This window comes from Schistocerca cancellata, chromosome 7 (genome assembly GCF_023864275.1).
Source record: "Schistocerca cancellata isolate TAMUIC-IGC-003103 chromosome 7, iqSchCanc2.1, whole genome shotgun sequence".
In the NCBI taxonomy this organism is placed as follows: domain Eukaryota; kingdom Metazoa; phylum Arthropoda; class Insecta; order Orthoptera; family Acrididae; genus Schistocerca; species Schistocerca cancellata.
Genome location: NC_064632.1, coordinates 468360748 through 468381362, shown reverse-complemented (window position 1 = coordinate 468381362; position 20615 = coordinate 468360748). Strand labels below are relative to the sequence as shown.

General features: G+C 43.3%; 1 protein-coding gene across 1 annotated transcript in view; it reads right to left on the bottom strand.

Annotated features, from left to right (window-relative positions):
• Positions 1–19969, bottom strand: part of LOC126092093 (ATP-binding cassette sub-family G member 1) — a 445593-nt gene extending 425624 nt beyond the window's left edge. The window contains exon 1 of the mRNA XM_049907516.1: positions 19742–19969. Coding sequence (XP_049763473.1) covers positions 19742–19847 — 106 coding nt within the window. The 5' untranslated portion in view covers positions 19848–19969. The remainder of the gene's footprint in view (positions 1–19741) is intronic.
• Between the last annotated feature and the right edge of the window lie 646 nt (positions 19970–20615).

The following is a 20615-nucleotide window of genomic DNA, read 5'->3' as shown; positions in this document are numbered from 1 at the left end:
AAAGAACTCATACGCTAATGTTCTTTCCTTAGGTAGGACTCATACGCTAATGTTCCTTCCTTAGGTAGGACCTTAGGTCCTAAGAGAGATTATCCTTAAAGATGTGGAAATGTAAAAACAATATACATTTCAGTTTATACATTAATGAAATGATTATTACAAACATTTTAATGTGGAAGTACTAATGCAATTATGAAATGGACTTTAAAAATGCCGTAAGGTTGCTCAAAAATAATCGCTAGGTTTATTGTGAATTTATTTTTGAGCAACCTTACAGCATTTTCAAAGTCTGCTTCCTAATTACTGTGATAATGATTGCACTCCTCTTTAAGGATTTTCAATTCAATTTAGATATCGGTACTAACGTGCATAAGATAATTTAGAGGCTATAGTAGTGAAGTATCGGCAGCAACAGAATTTTCAAGGCTTACTTGCAGAGATTACGTTAGGGCACTGAAGCTTTGCTTCACATAGTATTCATGTGATGTGGTATAAATAATAAATACACGAACTAGTTCCGTGAAGTTGACAATAGTGTAACTAACAAAGACTAGAATGACATATTGCTAAGCTACCCTATTACATCGTTTTAATAAGTCACAAAGAGACTGAATATAGAGAGAACGCTACTTTTTGGTGCAGTAGTGATATTGAAGGGAAAATGACATTACGGAGGTTATTGGAATGTTTCACTTTTTTATTGAACCTTTCTAGCCTCCATCTTGAGCGACTGATCTTTCTCATTGTGTGATTATAAAAATTTTCTAAGAAAAAAGGAAAAAGAGGTCTTTTCGAAGAACAATGCTTTTCGTATGTTGTATGATTTTAAATGCAAGGACTTGTTACTTCAAATGGTTCAGATGGCTCTGAGCACTATGGGACTTAACTTCTCAGGTCATCAGTCCCCTAGAACTTAGAACTACTTAAACCTAACTAACCTAAGGACAACACACACATCCATGCCCGAGGCAGGATTAGAACCTGCGACCGTAGCGGTCGCGCGGTTCCAGACTGTAGCGCCTTTAAGCGCTCGGCCACCCCGGCCGGCACTTGTTAATTACCGGGAAAAAATACGAGGGCGTGCTGAAGAGTAATGCCTCCGAATTTTTAAGGTGAAAACTCTTAAAATTTTCTAAATAAAACAAATTTTATTAAAATTCTACTTCTTTATTCTTCATGTTTACATGTTTATTTCCCGTCGCATTCACCCTGGTGACGAACACAACGAGAGACCAGTTTGTTGATAGCGTCACTATAGAATGCTTTACTTTGGTGACGAAGCCACAGCCATACATCTGCTTGCAACGCTTCGTCGCTATCGAAGTGAAGTCGTCGAAGATGATGTCTGTTTTGTAAAAAGATGAAAATCGCATGAGACCAATTCGGGACTGCATAGAGAATGATCAATGGCGGTGAACCCAAGGCGTCTCATTGTAGCAGATGTCGCAGCGTTCACGTGTGGTCTGGAATTGTCATACTGAACGAGATGGTGTCCACGCGAGGAAGAATGTTTCGAATTCGGAATTAGATTATAGCAGCAGGCAGTTTCTCGAGCACCGACATAGTTACGTTACACAACGTCATGTTACACTGCACAATTCGGAGCTCTCTAGGGGCGGAGGACTACAGGTATATGTAGACAGGAAGAACAAAGATGTAAAATGTTAATAAAGTTTGTTTTATTGAAATATTTTTAAGGATTTTCATATTAAAAATGCAACACGCTCTCGTAAAATCGTCTTAGCTTTTAAGGAATAGCATCATCATATAGATTGAAACCTGTCTTCAGAAGCATACATGCAAACAATATAAATGAAGTTCCCCTTATTTTAACACATCGCCGTCCCCACGTCTCGTACAAATTTATTCGATTGGCGCCGGCAGCGCTAATTCGGATTACTTGGCTTATCACCGGCCATTCTTGACATTATCTGAAGATTATAAATTATTAGTTTTATTACTCTCATCGTTCTCATAAGTTCTCAACCCTGTTTCCCTACTTTCATGAAATTTCAAAGATATACATACGTAAATAAATACAAAATTTATTTGTTTCATAGATTTGTTTATCTGCATTGTCTTTGGTACTTAGTATTTTTCTTTCATATGATACGCAGCAAAATGGTCTCCAAGATGTAACGCAACTCCACAAGACTTGCACATTAAGTTTGTTGTTCTTTTTTTGTTTTTGTTTTTTTGGAACGTACATGGCAGTGTCTTCCTTTTAGTTTATTCGTTTCGGAAATACGTAAGCCAATAAATTGGTGTTGTTTTATGTGACCGGAAAGTCTGTCAATCGGATCATGATGAGACGTACGTGATGTAGTGGCAACCTCCAAGATTTGTTCCGCGTGTTTATCGTAAATAATCGTATTGTCTCTTTCGTTTGCCATGATGAAAGGGCACAAGTACTTATAAAAACAAAAAACTTGTTGACGTGTGTAACTTATTATTACCTAAACAAAACACACACAGAATGCAAAAGATACTGAAGTGCTGTCGCCGGCCACTGCGCGATACCATGCTCACGACACCACTGTGGTGTCGCCGGACGGCAGAGTGTTAGCTTATAACATCTTTCAACATATTCAAGATATTGGTGATGTGTTTTCACAGATTGATGCAGTACGACCGAAAATAACGACCAATTTATTTTTTTAACCTCGTTTAGCGCTTAAATTAAGATATCGACTCAGTTTTTCAAATGAAAATGTTTTGGTTTATGGCTGCACCGTAGCAGCTCTCAGTGAGACAGATTCAGCAATACGACTATTTCATATATCCGACAAGATATTATGGACTAAATATGCATTTGATTTGCGACTTTCTGTTGTTTTGCCAGCTCAATGAATGTCGTCGCGTGATGCCACTGTCAAGCCATTAATAGAGTACTGACATGTTCTCTGTGAAACAGCACGTGTCTCTAAGATTCGTAATGTTCTTAATTACACTAAAACGATAGCTATGGAAGCCTTTCTTAGAGATCAAATGAACGGAATTCGAACACAGTTTTGGAATTACAAAAATTGAGTGGAGGGCTGAAAGTAAAAATTTGTTGAACAATCTGGGAATTTTAAATGCAGCGTCTGATTACATCTATTTATCCATTGCCCTCGTTAGGAAAAAATTTATAAATGTTACAGAAACAGGTCCAACAATGATCATGGTGCAAGAGCCAGACATTACTTATTTTTGCCAAACAAACTTAAACGTAAACCTCGTTGAAACGATATTTTCTGCTGGAAAACCAAACTGTGTAGTACACTGCTAACTACATAAACAGATAACTATAACCATCATTAGTCACGCATACCTCTAAAGTAATACAGTGAGTGATTAATCATGTAACAAAATGTAGGGGCAATTAGTTTTTCCGTGAATTATGATGAGTAATACTAACCTCCTTCGATCCTCCTGAGATATTTTCTTAATTAGGGAGGGAAGCCTACTGTTTTTCTAACAAACAAAAGAAATACGAAAAATAATGTAATGGGAGGTGTAAAGGAAGGAAAAAAAAAACAGCAGAGTGTCATTCCCAATAATAGGGGTTCTATCTTCGTCAGAGGTTAGTAAAGTTATGAGTGCCTACAGGTCACTATTTTATGAACCATTTGAGCATACTGGTATGGTTGAACTAAGGGTGGACAGAAGATTATGCGAACGACCCACGAACGAAGAGGTAACTGGAGATAGAGCACTGATCGAACTATTAAGGGCAACGGAATCGCCGGAGTCCTTTCCAAAGAAATCATTTTGGCGTTCACTAGAAGCAATTACGGAAATCTCCTAAAATAACGGAGTGAAGCCTTTCACGGCTTGATGTTTACTTCTCTTAACTCTTCTGAGCTTAGAGGCCGTGGCCTATGAATAAACACTAATCGGATTTACGAATGTTTAGTACACGCCTGTGGGACCAATTTTCGGTGATGTAACCTGGTTTTCGCCGTCTCTGATGATGTCCCCTGCAGAAGAGGATGGAACGAGGTTTTAGGCCGGAAGATTTTACAGAAGAAACCATATAAAAGCTAAATATGAAGAAGCTTACGTGGATTTGAGTGATGCACTTTCCGAATGAGATTTCATCTCCTTAACCACTGAGACACATCGCTTGTCGTCTAGAATGTTAAAAAAAGTCCACCTTCACTTGTAACGTGTGGAAAGATATTGAGCAAAAGACACAAGATTAGCAGTTTGTACTTCATAGTGTAGCCTTGATAAAGAGAGTACGACCGAATGAACTCCGTACTGTTTGTAGTCTAGTGGAAGAGGCACGTGTCTCTTCAGACAAAGAGGTAAAGTGTAGCGGGAGTCTGAGAACTGCTTAATACTCCGGAAATGATTTCGTTATTCCAGTTCTGATAGGGTCCTATGGAGGTAGTCTGCAAAATATTCTTCGAGCTGCCCGTCCTAATGGGCTTCTAGCTTGTAAGTGTGTGTGTGTGTGTGTGTGTGCAGCTGGAGAAGGAGTGGTCTCATGGCCTTAGCCTCGAGGCTTTGCGTACACAGAGCGCCCGGTCAATAATTGGCTGCCGTACCCTCGAAAAATCCTGCCTCTGATAGTGCTCATTACCGCTAGCTCTTTGCTACCTCGTCCTTGGTGTGTCCTTGCGTCAGTAGTTTCTAGTCCTGCGTGGGCTTGTCGTCTACTGAGAATGGCGGTCATGAAAAGCTGTAAATATGGTATTATGCTTGTGTCGCTGGATGAACGCTATCAAGCAGGAAAGGATAGTGTTTTTGATATGACTGACAGTTCAAAAAACACTACTGCTTCATTTCTTATGTAAAAACAAGCGATCACCTGCAAAGAGTTATATCGGTAAAATTATATGGCGGACAATTCTGCGGTTATTTCACCATCGCCTACAGAGAAGGCCGCAGTGCCCTCGTATGATATAAAGCACAGTGTGTAAGTTTATACGTCAGCTTCACAATATTTGGTCTGATACAAGTCAAACGAAAATTCGTAGCTTACCATATTTTTCATTGCAATGCTTTCGAATTCCATCCAGTATGTTACTTACATGTGAATTATCACAATGAGTATGATGATTACCGAAATGTTGGGCACTTCAGCTGACATGTAAAGCTATAAGCAACGTTGAAATATATTTTTTTATTGAATAGCTTCTGTAAAATCGTTTGAGAAAGACTGACTGCAAGACGTGCGCCTCGATTCTGTCAGCGCAGCGCCTCGCCGACGCTCGCGCGCAGTGCGTGACGTCTTACGAGGGCACCGTGGCCTTCTGTTTAAATAGTGATGATTGCTTTAGTCTGTGTGGTCACTGCATGAACTACCAGATTGGGTAATACCATCCCAGATTCTATAAACAATCGAACCTCTACGTATAAGAACAGCTAGTTTTTCACGTATCTCAATCTTTGTGACGTCTTATCAGCTTAACTTTGTGTCGTACAATAACAATGTTCCGCGGTGCTACATGTAGAAGCTTTCTGCAAAATATATTGCAAATATAGCTAGTAATAAAGAAGTAATAAATTGAAACTTCATTCGTGATGCTGAGGTCTAGTGCATGGATAGCGAAGAATGTAATAAGTGATAAACTATTCCCTTTCATAATTTTGTGTGGAGTGTCGGCAAGAAAAGTTTCGAAATGGTCTGAAATTATGTTTAAGCTAAGTGACCTCATTTTTAAATACATGGCAGCGCAAAACCTAAGACGAACTACATAAAGTAACAACGCATTAACTACTCTGTGGAAATGAATGAAACTGTGGGAATATGTTTACCACAGGTCTCTCAGTCATGCACAGAACGCTGAACGTCATATTATTTGACGTCAGTGTGACTATCCCTCCAAATGGGGGTGGTCCCACAACACGAGGCAGCTGAAGGAATGGGAAAAGACAATGTGTGTGTCGATCAGGGAATAGTTACAGTGCATTGCAACATGGTATGACTAAAACATCTTCATGAACTGGCATGGGGAAGAATCATGTGAAACTGGAACAAGGACTAAGTGTGACGAACGTAGACCAGGAGTCTGGTATTGATCACAGCTTTATTTCAGGAGCACGGGGAGTGTACCAAACCACAGGCACTGCTGTCGTTCACGGTCAATTACGGTAGCAGATGACCGCTACAGTGTGCAACAGGCAAGAAGGAACCCACGCCACAACAATTGCAACCACATTTAAGAGGACTGAAAGGCACACAGTCTCCCACACAATAGTGGAATGGAGATTGCTTGGGTGTGCTGTCTTTGCCTGACTACAATACGTGATGTTCTGTTGACACCCGCCCATTAGCGGTATCGTTTGCGATAGTGCCTGGAGCATAGGGACTGGATCAACGAGGAGTGGTGTCGCATGCTCGTATCAGATGAGAGAAAACTAAGTCTGAAGTGATTCTCAAAGTACTCCCTTATGGCGAGAGGTGGGAACACACGATGCACCCAGGAATTGTGTTGGCATAAGCTGTTGCCAGCACAACGGTCGGCAAAGATGTAGCGCCAAGATTGATATTAGGTGCTGGATCAAGCACACCTATCGCGAGAGAGGCCAGAGACACGCCAACAAGCAACAAGCCGCCAACGCCCTCTCGACAGCAAGTATTTAGGCCGCCGCCACTGACCGGAGGGCCTCACTCGACTCACACTGCAGTTTGGCAAATGTCAGTTCAATCACAGAGCGGCCTCAGTTCACATCGCAGGTTACGTCAGTACATAGTGACCAGATTTGTGACAATAGCAAGATAACCAGTACTGTCTGCAAGAGGACTATTACTGATGAGCTTGTAAAATAACACTCTATTCAAGTTAAGTAGCAGCTTCATGTAAGTAAAGAACCGTATTAAACTACATGTGCGTTTGTGTTGTAGAAAGAGAATACCGGCCACCCATAACAACATCCTCTCCCTTTCTTCCTTGATACAAGACTCTGCAGTGGCGACGAGGATATTTCAGGAACAGTGCCTAAAGTGATCGTTTTGGTGGTCCAAGCGTCCGATGCTAGGAGGTATGGTGTTTCATGGACGGACTGACCTCCGAATCTTTGAATATGGTCACCGGTCATCACAACTATGACGCAATACTCTTTCTCCATGTGCATCTTTTCAGGGGTGCATTTTGCCCTGCCGTTTGAAGTTCTGTATCTCATTTCGTAAGACCAAAACCCTTACAAGATCACTTTGTTGTCCATCCTTCACTCTGCCTCTTTGTCTATTAAGATCGCTTTTTGTCAGGAGCTCTTAGAGGTATCAATTTGAAATTTACGTCACATATTGAGGACTACAGCCTCTTGGCGATGTAAAAAATTTAACAAAACTAGACATGATTGTCTTACTGGGATAGCTGCGATCGTTCTTTGAATAAAAATATGGCATTTCAGTCTTTGATCGCTATTTCTTTTATTTTCACTAACCGGTTTCAGGCTAGCTGCCGAACTTCAGATCATATATTGCAGTTACGGAATCACCTGTCGGTATTGTATTGACTAACAGGTTACTCTGTAACTGCAATATATGATCTGAAGATGGGCAGCTAGCCTGAAACCGATTACTGAAAATAAAAAAAATAGTGATAAAAAACTGAAATGCCATATTAATATTTAAAATTTTAAGTTGCTAAGACAATGGAATGAAAAGATACGACGTTCTATATCACATTCCTAGATACTCGCAATCTCTCACCGTAACCCATAGATGAAATATCTATACACATAATTAAATTTGTACGGAAACAGAGCGTGACTCCTACTCGCACTTGTTGGTTTTTACGAGTGACACTACGCGACCGCATCGAAGCTCTTGGAACGAGAGGATATTCGGCGAATAGACTGGCCTGCCCGTTGCCCCGACTTAAATCCCAACGAACACGCCTGGGATGCCTTAGGAAGACTATTGCGTCACATCCATCTGCCAATGACTATCCAGCAGTTCTCAACCTCACCTGTACAGGAATGGGACTTCCTGCCACAAGATCTCCTCGCCAACGTTGTGGCCAAATGAGAGCACGTTGAAGAGAATGCACTGTCGTCTGTGGTGTTCCGCTTTCTGTAATACCCAAAGGACCATCCAAAATCGCGGTAGCTTCGGTGTAATTATTGTCTTTGAATAAAAATGTCATTTCTATTCGTTTAATTTTTTTCAGTTTCAGCGTAAAGCTGAAATACTAAACACCTTTTTCCAAAGCTGTTTCACAGAGGAAGACCGCACTGCAGTTCCTTCTCTAAATCCTCCCACAAACGAAAAAATGGCTGACATTGAAATAAGTGCCCAAGGAATAGAAAATCAACTGAGATCACTCAACAGAGGAAAGTCCACAGGACCTGACGGGATACCAATTCGATTCTACACAGAGGACGCGAAAGAACTTGCCCCCCTTCTATCGGCCGTGTACCGCAAGTCTCCAGAGGAACAGAAGGTTCCAAATGATTGGAAAAGAGCACAGGTAGTTCCAATTTTCAAGAAGGGTCGTCATGCAGATGCGCAAAACTATAGGCCTATATCTCTGACATTGATCTGTTGTAGAATTTTAGAACATGTTTTTTGCTCGCTTATCATGTAATTTCTGGAAACCCAGAATCTGCTCTGTAGGAATCAACATGGATTCCGGAAACAGCGATCGTGTGAGACCCAACTCGTTTTATTTGTTCATGAGACCCAGAAAATATTATATACAGGCTCCCAGGTAGATGCCATTTTCCTTGACTTCCGGAAGGCGTTCGATACAGTTCCGCACTGTCGCCTGATAAAGTAAGAACCTACGGAATATCAGACCAGCTGTGTGGCTCGATTGAAGAGTTTTTAGCAAACAGCACACAGCATGTTATTCTTTAATGGAGAGACGTCTACAGACATTAAACTAACTTCTGGCGTGCCACAGGGGAGTGTTATGGGACCATTGCCTTTCACAATATATATAACTGACCTAGTAGATAGTGTCGGAAGTTCCATGCGGCTTTTCGCGGATGATGCCGTAGTATACAGAGAAGTTGCAGCATTAGAAAATTACAGCGAAATACAGGAAGATCTGCAGCGGATAGACACTTGGTGCAGGGAGTGGCAACTGACCCTTAACATAGACAAATGTAATGTACTGCGAATACATAGAAAGAAGGATCCTTTATTGTATGATTATATGATAGCAGAACAAACACTGGTAGCAGCTACTTCTGTAAAATATCTGGGAGTATGTGTACGGAGCGATTTGAAATGTAATGATCATATAAAATTAATTGTTGGTAAGGCGGGTGCCAGGTTGAGGTTTATTGGGAGAGTCTTTAGAAAATGTAGTCGATCAACAAAGGAGGTGGCTTACAAAACACTCGTTCGACCTATACTTGAGTATTGCTCATCAGTGTGGGATCCGTACCAGGTCGGGTTGACAGAGGAGATAGAAAAGATCCAAAGAAGGTTATTTGGTAAGCGTGATAGCGTTATGGAGATGTTTAGCAAATTCAAGTGGCAGACTCTGCAAGAGAGGCGCTCTGCATCGCGGTGTAGTTTGATGTCCAGAATTTGAGAGGGTGCGTTTCTGGATGAGATATCAAATATATTGCTTCCCCCTACTTATACCTCCCGAGGAGATCACGAATGTAAAATTAGAGAGATTCGAGCGCGCACGGAGGCTTTCCGGCAGTCGTTCTTCCCGCGAACCATACGCGACTGGAACAGGAAAGGGAAGTAATGATGGTGGCACGTAAAGTGCCCTCCGCCACACACCGTTGGGTGGCTTGCGGAGTATAAATGTAGAAAGTAGATGTAGATGTATTGTATTGAACTGGGGACCAAGAAACGACGGGGAGGCTTCGTCCCCGCCTTCAGTGGTTCACAACCCCACAACAGGCTACAGCAGTCCACCCACCTCACCGCTGCCCCACACAGAACCCAGGGTTAGTGTGCTTTTGAAACACAGAAGTGGTAAACGTTCGTACTACAATGAATGGGTGTATACAGGGTGTCAAAAAAAGCGTCGAATACTCTGACAGGTGGTGGTATTCATCGAAACTAGAAAAATAAGTCCAATAAAAATTGGTCCGGAAACGCATACTTTCCGAGATAAACTCGTGTTTATAGGAATGGCTCCGCAAGCATGGTTGCGGATTTTAGCACAGTGGTTGCATCGGCGCTCCACCAAACGTGTTGGCAGGGTATTGTGATATATTATTCATAGTTCTCGTCTTACTATTAGGGGTCTGCAGTCAGTAGTGTAGTTCGAGTCGTGTTTTAGGGTACTTTAGTTTTCGTCGTGCTTGTGTAACTTACTGTACAGTCCTGTCAATCCTGGTCACGGCGTTTTACCTTCTACCAAACGTGGATTCATTTATGTGTTTACTATTATTGCGCTATTTGTATGTACAAATGGTGTAGTACATTTACATTTTCTCTCTTCCACCGCCGGCCGTTGTGGCCGAGCGGTTCTAGGTGCTTCAGTCCGGAACCGCGCGACTGCTACTGTCGCAGGTTCGAATCCTGCCTCGGGCATGGATGTGTGTGATGTCCTTAGGTTAGTTAGGTTTAAGTAGTTCTAAGTTCTAGGGGACTGATGACCTCATATATAAAGTCCCATAGTGCTCAGAGCCATTTGAACCATCTCTTCCACCACTTGCTAGCAATGGAAGCCTACTACTAGACAAGTGAAATGGCGGATATGACGTTCTGCTATGATTTATCAAATAGACGTAGCCTCCGAGCCCGTGCCCTCTACGCTAAAACATATCCACAGCGCAGTGTCCTCTGATAAGCTGTTGGACGGACTTCTCCAGTGCTTGCGATGCGGAGGTGCTCTAGCACCTGGGAAGAGAGACAGTAGAGGCCGCGCACAGTCCGCACGTCCGACATGGAGGAGCGTCTGCTACGTTCCGTAGAAGAAACTCTTGGTACCAGTATGCGACGATTATCAGCAGCAGATTGCGTATCGCACTCTCTTACCTGGGAGGGTACTTCATGAACAATTGCTGTATCCATACCATCTACAGCGCGTCCAGGCCCCAAGGTCAAGGATCATCAAGGCAGACGGCGTTTTTGTCAATGGCTGTTGCAGAAATGTGCCGCAGATCCATTCTTCACATTCATGATTTTATTTACCGATGAAGCAGGTTCAAAAGAGATGGTGTTGTGAATTTCCACAACCAGCTTGTATAGGGAGGTGTAAACCGCAAGCAAGTCAGGAAAGCGTGCATCAACACCGATTCTCAAGCAACATATGGGCAGCCGTACTTCTTGACAGACTAATAAGGCCGTATGTGCTAATGCTACGCATTATCTGGACTTTCTCATTAAGGTCGCTGGAGGCTGGGCCATTGCAGCAACAACGAATACAAATGTAGTTCATGCATGATGTCGCACCAACACACTTTCGTCATAATGTGCGCGAGTATCTGACGCAGACATTTCAGTACCGCTGGAATGGTCGGGTTGATGGGGATTGGTGTGTGGTGGGGGGGGGGGGGGGGGGGGGAGACTGCACACCTTGGCCTACTCGTTGTCCAGATGTCAATCTCCTAGACTTTTGGTTACGGGGACACTTGAAGGAATTGGTCTATGACAGGCCAATCAGCGATGTGCGGACAATACAGGGTAGCATCTTCAGTGCGTGCCAGCAGATACGACAACCGGGTATACTTCAAAAGGTGCGTAATTCCTTACGGCAGAGGGAAAAGGGGTGCACTAACATGAATGGACGCCACGTTGAACACCTTCGCCGGCCGAAGTGGCCGTGTGGTTAAAGGCGCTGCAGTCTGGAACCGCAAGACCGCTCCGGTCGCAGGTTCGAATCCTGCCTCGGGCATGGATGTTTGTGATGTCCTTAGGTTAGTTAGGTTTAACTAGTTCTAAGTTCTAGGGGACTAATGACCTCAGCAGTTGAGTCCCATAGTGCTCAGAGCCATTTTTGAACACCATCTGTGAACACGTGTTTAACGCAGAAAGTATGCATCTTCGGAAACATGTTTGGCCGCGCGGGATTAGCCGAGCGGTCTATGGCGCTGCAGTCATGGACTGTGCGTCTGGTCCCGGCGGAGGTTCGAGTCCTCCCTCGGGCATGGGTGTGTGTGTTTGTCCTTAGGATAATTTAGGTTAAGTAGTGTGTAAGCTTAGGGACTGATGACCTTAGCAGTTGAGTCCCATAAGCTTTCACACACATTTGAACATTTTTTTTTAACAATGTCTGTTGGAAGTATTTTTCCTGTTTCTATGAGTACGACCACCTCTGAAAGTATTCTTCACTTTTTTTAATACTCTGAATAGTAACTCTCTTCGTTGACGCAGCCTAAACTTTAGGAAGGAGATAAAAGTATTGAAGAATGTCTGCTGCTACAAATGGAAACAAACAGAAAAGTGAAAAAAAACGGGTCAGATATTAGTAAAAGTTGAGCTCGTTCAAAAGTGCAGACAACTCTCTGAGGAAAGTTGTTATCTTGTAGAACGATTTCAGTCATCATTTTCTCTTTTATTCACTATTGCCTGACAAACCCGGCATTGTCTGCGTATTCATTTTTACAATTTTCTGTTAGAAACGAAAACAAGAAATGAACTGTGCTTGTACTGCAATATCGAAAAATAAATCATTTCCATGAATTCGTGAAAACACATCTGAAATTTTGTAGCATACTCGGTGTGAGATGATCGCCGCCATGGGTAGCAGTGCGGTCCAGGGCGCCTTGTCACGGTCCGCGCGGCTCCCCTCGTCGGAGGTTCGAGTCCTCCCTCGGTCGCGGCTGTGTGTGTGTGTGTTGTCCTTAGCGTAGGTTAGTTTAAGTTAGATTACGTAGTGCGTAAACTTAGGGGTCGCTGAACTCAGCAGTTTGGTCCCATAACACCTTACCATAATTTTGAGGTGATCCCGGACAGTTCCTCCAAATTGGGCGCAGCTGCTTCGCGTCTTTACAGCAAGATTTCGTAAACATCTCTACGGAAACGCCTCTTCATAGCTCTAAAGAAGGCTGTTCAAATGGTTCAAATAGCTCTGAGCACTATGGGACTTAACTTCTGAGGTCATCAGTCCCCTAGAACTTAGACTACTTGAACCTAACTAACCTAAGGACATCACATACATCCATGTCCGAGGCAGGATTCGAACCTGCGACCGTAGCGGTCGCGCGGTTCCAAACTGAAGCGCCTAGAACCGCTCGGCCATAACGGCCGGCTAGAAGGCTGTTGTTTTCGTCTACAGACCGTTTGCGCTTCGTCGGTGAAAGCTGTCAAAATCGCTGCCAACTATCAGGGATTTCATTTAGTTGACTCGACTGTAGGACTGTCTTAATAATAAAGAACGTATCAAAACTTATGCATGATTGGTATTTTTTAATACATCTCTGTGTATATGATGCCATATCCCTTGAACTGTGTCGTACTATGATATACTTGTGCGGGTACATTCAGCGGCACATGTGGATACTATCCGCGAACTATGTTTAGAATACAGTTAGCATCAAATAAGTAATAAATTTAAACTTTATACATGATGCGGCGGTGTTCCACGCATTTCAATGTTTACGTCCTCACGTCTCCTAATCTATATCTTATACAATGACATAATTTTCTAGGTAGATTCAATGGAACATGCGGATACCGTCTGCGAAATGTGTTGGGAATAGAGTCTGTAGCAAGTAAGTTATCAATTTAAACGTCATTCACAATGCAGCATTTTTTTCAAGTACTTCAGTGTTCATGACATCATATCTCCTGAACTATGTTTGGTACCATGATATAATGTTGTAGGTATCTTTAGCGGCATATGTGGATACTGTCAGCAAAATTGATTGGAAATAGAGTTCGTAGCAGAGAAGTAATAAATTTAAACGTCATGCATGATGCAGCATTTTTCCATGCATATAATTGTTTATGACGTCATATGTCATTACCTATGATAAGAAGGTGGGTCTTACCTCCTCATCGATTGTTACCTAACAGTAAGGGATATGTGTACCAAGTCTGACTGAAATCGGACAAATGGTTTAGGAGAATATGTGATACGGCATACAGACACATATACATACATCCACTTTTATAATATATATGGAATTTTCTAAGGTACCCTCTTAATAGCAATATAGTTACATTTATAGCAATGCCACTATGAACTATTTCACTGAGGGCAAAGGCCTACGTAAATAAGTTCTTGCATGGCTACATTCTGTACCTAAAATGTGATAACCACAAATGACACATAACTAGTTACGTGTAAATATTGCATTTTCCGGCACTCACGACTTGCTCAATGTTCTTACAGCGCACAAACTAATCCTGTAAGAAGGAGAGTGGAGTTACTCGTTACATTCTCGTAAAAATCAAATGAAATGATGATCCTCTTTAGGGGTTGTTCAGCGGCCCAGAGAAAATCTTTCTAACACCACTTGGGCAACTTAGTCGTCGATGAAAACGCGCTGAAATCATTAGGACAACACGATCATCCCATCCCGACCGAAGAAAATCTCTGACCCGCTCGGGGACAGAACCACGGCCCCTGTGATCTATAGGCAACGACGCTAACCAATACACCACGAGATGCGGGTATGACACTGTCGTTGTATATTACAATGCAAATAAAAGTAAACCAAAGGATGAGACACGGAGTCGTAAAGTTCCTTCCAGCGACACAAAGACATCTTCCCCCCGCCCCCCTCCCCCATGACCTTCACGACGAATGGCTGGTAACACCGCTAAAAATCTTCGCATCTACTTTCCAATTCTACACCAGAGTAATACGATGTACCGACTCAGTCGCGGAGTCTCACAGCGAGCAGTTTATTGGTTGGTCGGTTGATTTGTGGGAGGGGACCAAACGGCAAGGTCATCGGTCCCATCGGATTCGGTTAGGAGGGGGAAGGAAGTCGGCTGTGCCCTTTCAAAGGAACCATCCCGGAATTCGCCTGAAGCGACTCAGAGAAATCGAGGAAAACCTTAATCAGGATGGCCGGACGCGGGTTTCAACCGTCGTCATCCCGAATGCGAGTCCAGTGTGCTAACCACTGCATCACCCCGCTAGGTGAGCAGCTTGTGAGAAGCACCTAGCCGTTGATGTGAAAACTAGACTAACCTTTTTTGTATCACGTGATATCCCTGATCCCGCTAGCTGGAGTAATTACATACGTCAGGTATACGAAAAGCTCTTGACTAGCAATGAATTTATTTTTATAGTCGTTTTCTGTTATAACATTATTATTTTCAACATTTCCGTATGTCTTGATTTAGTTTTTATGGATATATGACATACATCACTGGCCATTGAAATTGCTACACGAAGAAGATGACGTCCTACGGACGCGGAATTTAACCGAGAGGGAGAAGATGCTGTGATATGCAAATGAATAGCTTTTCAGAGCATTCACACAAAGTTGGCGCCGGTGGCGACAACTACAACGTGCTGACACGAGGAAAGTTTCCAACCGATTTCTCATACATAAACAGCACTTGACCGGTGTTGCCTGGTGAAAAGTTGTTGTGATGCCTCGTGTAAGGAGGAGAAATGCGTACCATCACGTTTCCGACTTTGATAAAGGTCGGATTGTAGCCTATCGCGATTGCGGTTTATCGTATCGCGACATTGCTGCTCGCGTTGGTCGAGATCCAATGACTGTTAGCAGAATATGGAATCGGTGGGTTCAGGAGGGTAATACGGAACGCCGTGCTGGATCCCAACGGCCTCGTATCACTATCAGTCGAGATGACAGGCATCTTATCCGCATGGCTGTAACGGATCGTGCAGCCACGTCTCGATCCCTGAGTCAACAGATGGGGACGTTTGCAAGACAACAACCATCTGCACGAACAGTTCGACGATATTTGCAGCAGCACGGACTATCAGTTCGGAGACCGTGGTTGCGGTTACCCTTGACACTGCATCACAGACAGGAGCGCCTGAGATGGTGTGTACTCAACGACGAACCTGGGTGCACGTATGGGAAAACGTCATTTTTCCGGATGAATCCAGGCTCTGTTTACAGCGTCATGATAGTCGCATCCGTGTTTGGCGACATCGCGGTGAACGCACATTGGAAGCGTGTATTCGTCATCGCCATACTGGCATATCACCTGGGGTAATGGTAGGGAGTGCCATTGGTTACACGTCTCGGTCACCTCTTGTTCACATTGACGGCACTTTGAACAGTGGACTTTACATTTCAGATGCGTTACGACCCGCGGTTCTACCCTTCATTCGATCCCTGCGAAACCCTACATTTCAGCAGGATAATGCACAACCGCATGTTGCAGGTCCTGTACGGGCATTTCTGGATACAGAAAATGTTCGACTACTGCCCTGGCCAGCACATTCTCCAAATAGCGTAAAAATGTAATCGCATGTCAGTTGTAGTATAATATATTTGTCCAATGAATCAATTTCATCATCTGCATTTCTTCTTAGTAAAGCAAATTTAATGGCCAGTAGTGTAATTTAGAAATTAGACAGTCTTCAGCACCATTGTCTTTGTATTAACTATGTTGGCTGTACCAGGGAACTGACCGTCATGGCATATTAACACCTGCGTGTTTTCCGATTTTCAAGTGTGTCCTTACACAGTGGCAAGTTTCATTACAATCAATCAGTTCAGATGCACTGGGCGAACACTGTAGTACAGACTCGCTTCTGAGTATCAGAAAGCAAAAGAGACGGAGCTACAGTGGAATCTCAAGAAAAACAGGATGCAAAAATTTTTCGAACAGCTGAAGGGACAAATGTAGACGCGTGTCGCCTCGTATAGCTCCTCTTTTGAAGGTATCTATCACCAACTGGACGCACAAATTTGAAGCGTCAGATTCTCTCATTGTCTCTTTCCCCATAGTGGACATCAAGATCGCTAGAACACATAATAGTAAATAGCTCGGTCACTGCCATTTATTTGACAGATTTGCACGAAATTAACGCATTTCAAAATCGAAATCAAGCACTAATACGCCACGATAAAAATTTCGTTAATAATGTTTTTTGTATGCTGAATTAGTGTCCTTGTCACAAGTAATAATCTGAAGTCCCTGACATGACTCAAAAGATTTTCTATTCCCATTGTTACTGTCCCCTACAACTAGACTTTCACTCAGGCTGATTTAGAGTTTGGAAATTTGGCGTAGGCGACAACGTCCCTCGCAAGTACAATGAGTAAAGCGTGACACATATACAGCACAACTCAAGTAAGGAATATTAGTATGACAAAATGAATAAGAGAAAAAGTATCCTCTCCATGTGACTGATGGCTTCACAATAGAGAACAAATATCGTTGGCTGCACGGTGCTGCTCCAGTAAGGTCATTAGGGAAGGTAAATAAACAACAGTACTGACACGTGTTCTGCGATCGGCGTCACTGGTGGTATGTGATGGCTTACATGAACGTATGCAGAAACTGGCTCTCGCACGAGTCGTTGTCATCCCGTGCTATGATTACAACCAGGATTTATTTTCCTGTTTATTTGTCTCTGGAGGCTTGTTTTGACCGTCTCAACCTACGTGGAAAGTATTTCGTAAGAGGCGTGAAGCTAAACAAAGCACGTAAACTCTTTAAAGGGCCAGTCTCATAAGCTGACAATTTCTAGGCGGTGCACACATGTCGAAACTGCAAAAGGCGATGAGTTTGCCATCTGCGAAAAGTGCGATATTTTTTAGGCACGTTAGGGAAAGCCTACGAGGATATCTTATCTGCCTTTCAATAAGGAAGTTTGATAGTGAATCGCAAGAAAACAAAGATAAAATTTATCAGCACTGACCTTATCATCGTTAACGGTCTCATTCAGCGTAAAAACACTTGAACTTCGAAAAGGGAGGTGATATTGGCTGTCTCACGACAATGAAAAGTGAGAAGTTTGTGAATTTGTTTGAACAACATTCAGCGGAGAAAATTATTTTTAGCATAGTGAGGCCATCCATCCCAAATGTATATATCTTACATGATGTATAGCAAAATCAAATATTAATAAGTTAGGGATAGTTTTGGTAGTAATATACTGTGTCCAGCTGCAATATCTTTTTTTTCTCTTCATGTCCAACGAGTTGCGGAACAGTAACACAGATTTAAATGACGGTTTTCAGCGTTGCAACTATTTCGATTTGTAACCTTCATTTGACAAGTAAATGCGCTGAGAAAACTTTCAACATATGCTTGTACACATCAAACAGTCATGTAGGTACAGAGTCTTAATTACCATGCCACCTCGTTTGCTATCGTACGTTGCATCGACCGTCTCGGTGTTGAGGAACAGGAGATACTGGTCCCGGTTTTCTTTCTCATTGCCCATAAATCTATGAGTAAGTGGCTGGAAGCGCTTCAGTGCTGACGACAAGGATTTGTATTAGAATTTTTTACGGACCATTGCCTGCACCGGTAACTCATTGGTTCAAATGAAGCAAATGTATTCATGCTGCAGCCGTAGTTCATCTCCGTCAGCCAAGTGACCAGTTTATTAGTGATTTCGGAAGTCAGATTATACGTTCATCCACTGATACACGGGTGCATAGGTTATTCGTATTTTTGTGAAATATTTTGGCGGAGAGAAAACAAGACTCCCAAGAAATTACACAATGAATTTTTGTCCGAATTTTCATAGGCAAACGAATAGTGAGAAATGAATAAATGTAAATAAATGGAGTATCAAATCGACTAGCCTGAGGTCAGTTTAGCAAAAAAGAAAAGAAAAGCTTAATTGGTTGGAAGCATCCAGAGAAATCAAGAAAAACCTAAATAGCGATTTGAGATCCAAACTAAGAGTAAAGTCTAGTATTGCATACAAAGATTAAATTGCTTTAGGGGGCCTACTTGGGCGGACGAGTTATTTCACGCGGAAAAAATAAAATAAATACCAAATCTTGATCTACATGTTCTTAATAAAGAAAGAATACCGGCCGAAGTTTGAATATATTTCATGACATCTGAACAAAAGCTGAAAATAGAAACAATTCTGAAGAAAGAAAACGGTCATATGTTTTGTGAAATGATTTGCTTAAAAGTACGAGGTAAAACAGATTGGAGAAATATTTGCCAGTTCTTAGGTTTATATGCCAATAGTATCTAAGGCCACAGAACACTAGAGCGCACGGTCTACCTAACACACCAGAGAAATAAATATCCTGTAGAATGGTTCAAATGGCTCTGAGCACTATGGGACTTAACATCTGAGGTCATCAGTCCCCTAGAACTTAGAACTAGTTAAACCTAACTAACCTAAGGACATCACACACATCCATGCCCGAGGCAGGATTCGAACCTGCGACCTAGCGGTCGTGCGGTTCCGGACTGAAGCGCCTTGAACCGCTCGGCCACACCGGCCGGCCTATCCTGTAGTACTCTTCAAAATTCTAAGTTTAAATTCTCAATCGGCACCTCATTTGTTTATATATTATCGTGCGTCAAATGTTTCTCCAATCTGTTTTATTTCTTAGTTTTAGACAAAACAGTTCACGAGGTATTTGACCGTTTTTCTGCGAAAAATTTTCGTAATTATATTTTTGTAGGAATTAACCTGTTTTCAAGAAGCCACGATCTGACAATGTCTACTTTGATCGAACTAGCACGATACCTAGACACACGTATTATTTAATTCGATCACTGTAGTGCAGATGCTGAGCAACGATACTTGGGATTCGAACACACTAACTCCGTCTACAAAGTAGTAACACTGCCATTGGACATCTTAGATAGGCCACACCTGAACGTGGTTAGTTAAGAGGTAGTGCACCTTTGTTGGGGAGTACGGTCGACTGTCGAAGTTTACGAGCTCGTGGCACGAGAGATTCGGTCCCTCACTCCAGAGGTGTAGAATCGAAGAATCGATCCCCCGCAGGGCGCGCGTACCTTTGCCGGTGACGCCGACGCGTACGCTGTAGGTGATGTCGGAGAAGCCTATGTCGATGGATTTGTTGCGCGGCAGATGGACCAGGACGGCGCGGTGCGTCTTCATGGTGGTCGCGGAGTGTCTGGTCGGCGCGGGGGTCGCGGAAGCAAGACGCAGCGCGGCACGACACGGCACTGTGCGGGCGGGCGGCGCGGAGTGTCAGCTGCCGTCCGGCTCGCTGGGCGATGGAGCACTGGCGGTGGCTGCGGCGGCGCGCCGCTGGCGGGCCTCCCCCACGCGCCGCGCCGTGTCCAAGGTCGCGCTGGCCGCAGAGGCGCCGCAGACGCTACGTACAGCGGGCTGGCGGGCGCAGGCGCAGAACGCACAGTGGCGGTTCCGGCAGGTAGGCAGCCGCGCGCGCCAGCCGGCGGACCGCGACCCAACCGGCTCCGTAGCAGTCGAGGAACAGGGTTGGGCGAATAACTGCAATTAATCGATTAATTCTACTTTTTACGGCAATCGATTACAAGCATACCTATATTGCTTCCATTATCCGATAATTAGATTAGCTTAGATTAATACTTGTTCCATAGGTCATGAATACGACACTTCGTAATGATGTGGAACGAGTCAGGTTAATAAAAGGTGTCTATATAAGATTGTAAGTAGGCTGTTTATGTTTTCTTTATGTAAGTAGGCTGTTTATGTTTTCTTATTGGCAACGTTACGTAGCGCTCTATATGAAAATCACTGGCTGTGCTGTGTGCAGTCTGTGGCTAGTTTGCATTGTTGTCTGCCATTGTAGTGTTGGGCAGCGGCAGCTGGATGTGAACAGCGCGTAGCGTTGCGCAGTTGGAGGTGAGCCGCCAGCAGTGGTGGATGTGGGGAGAGAGA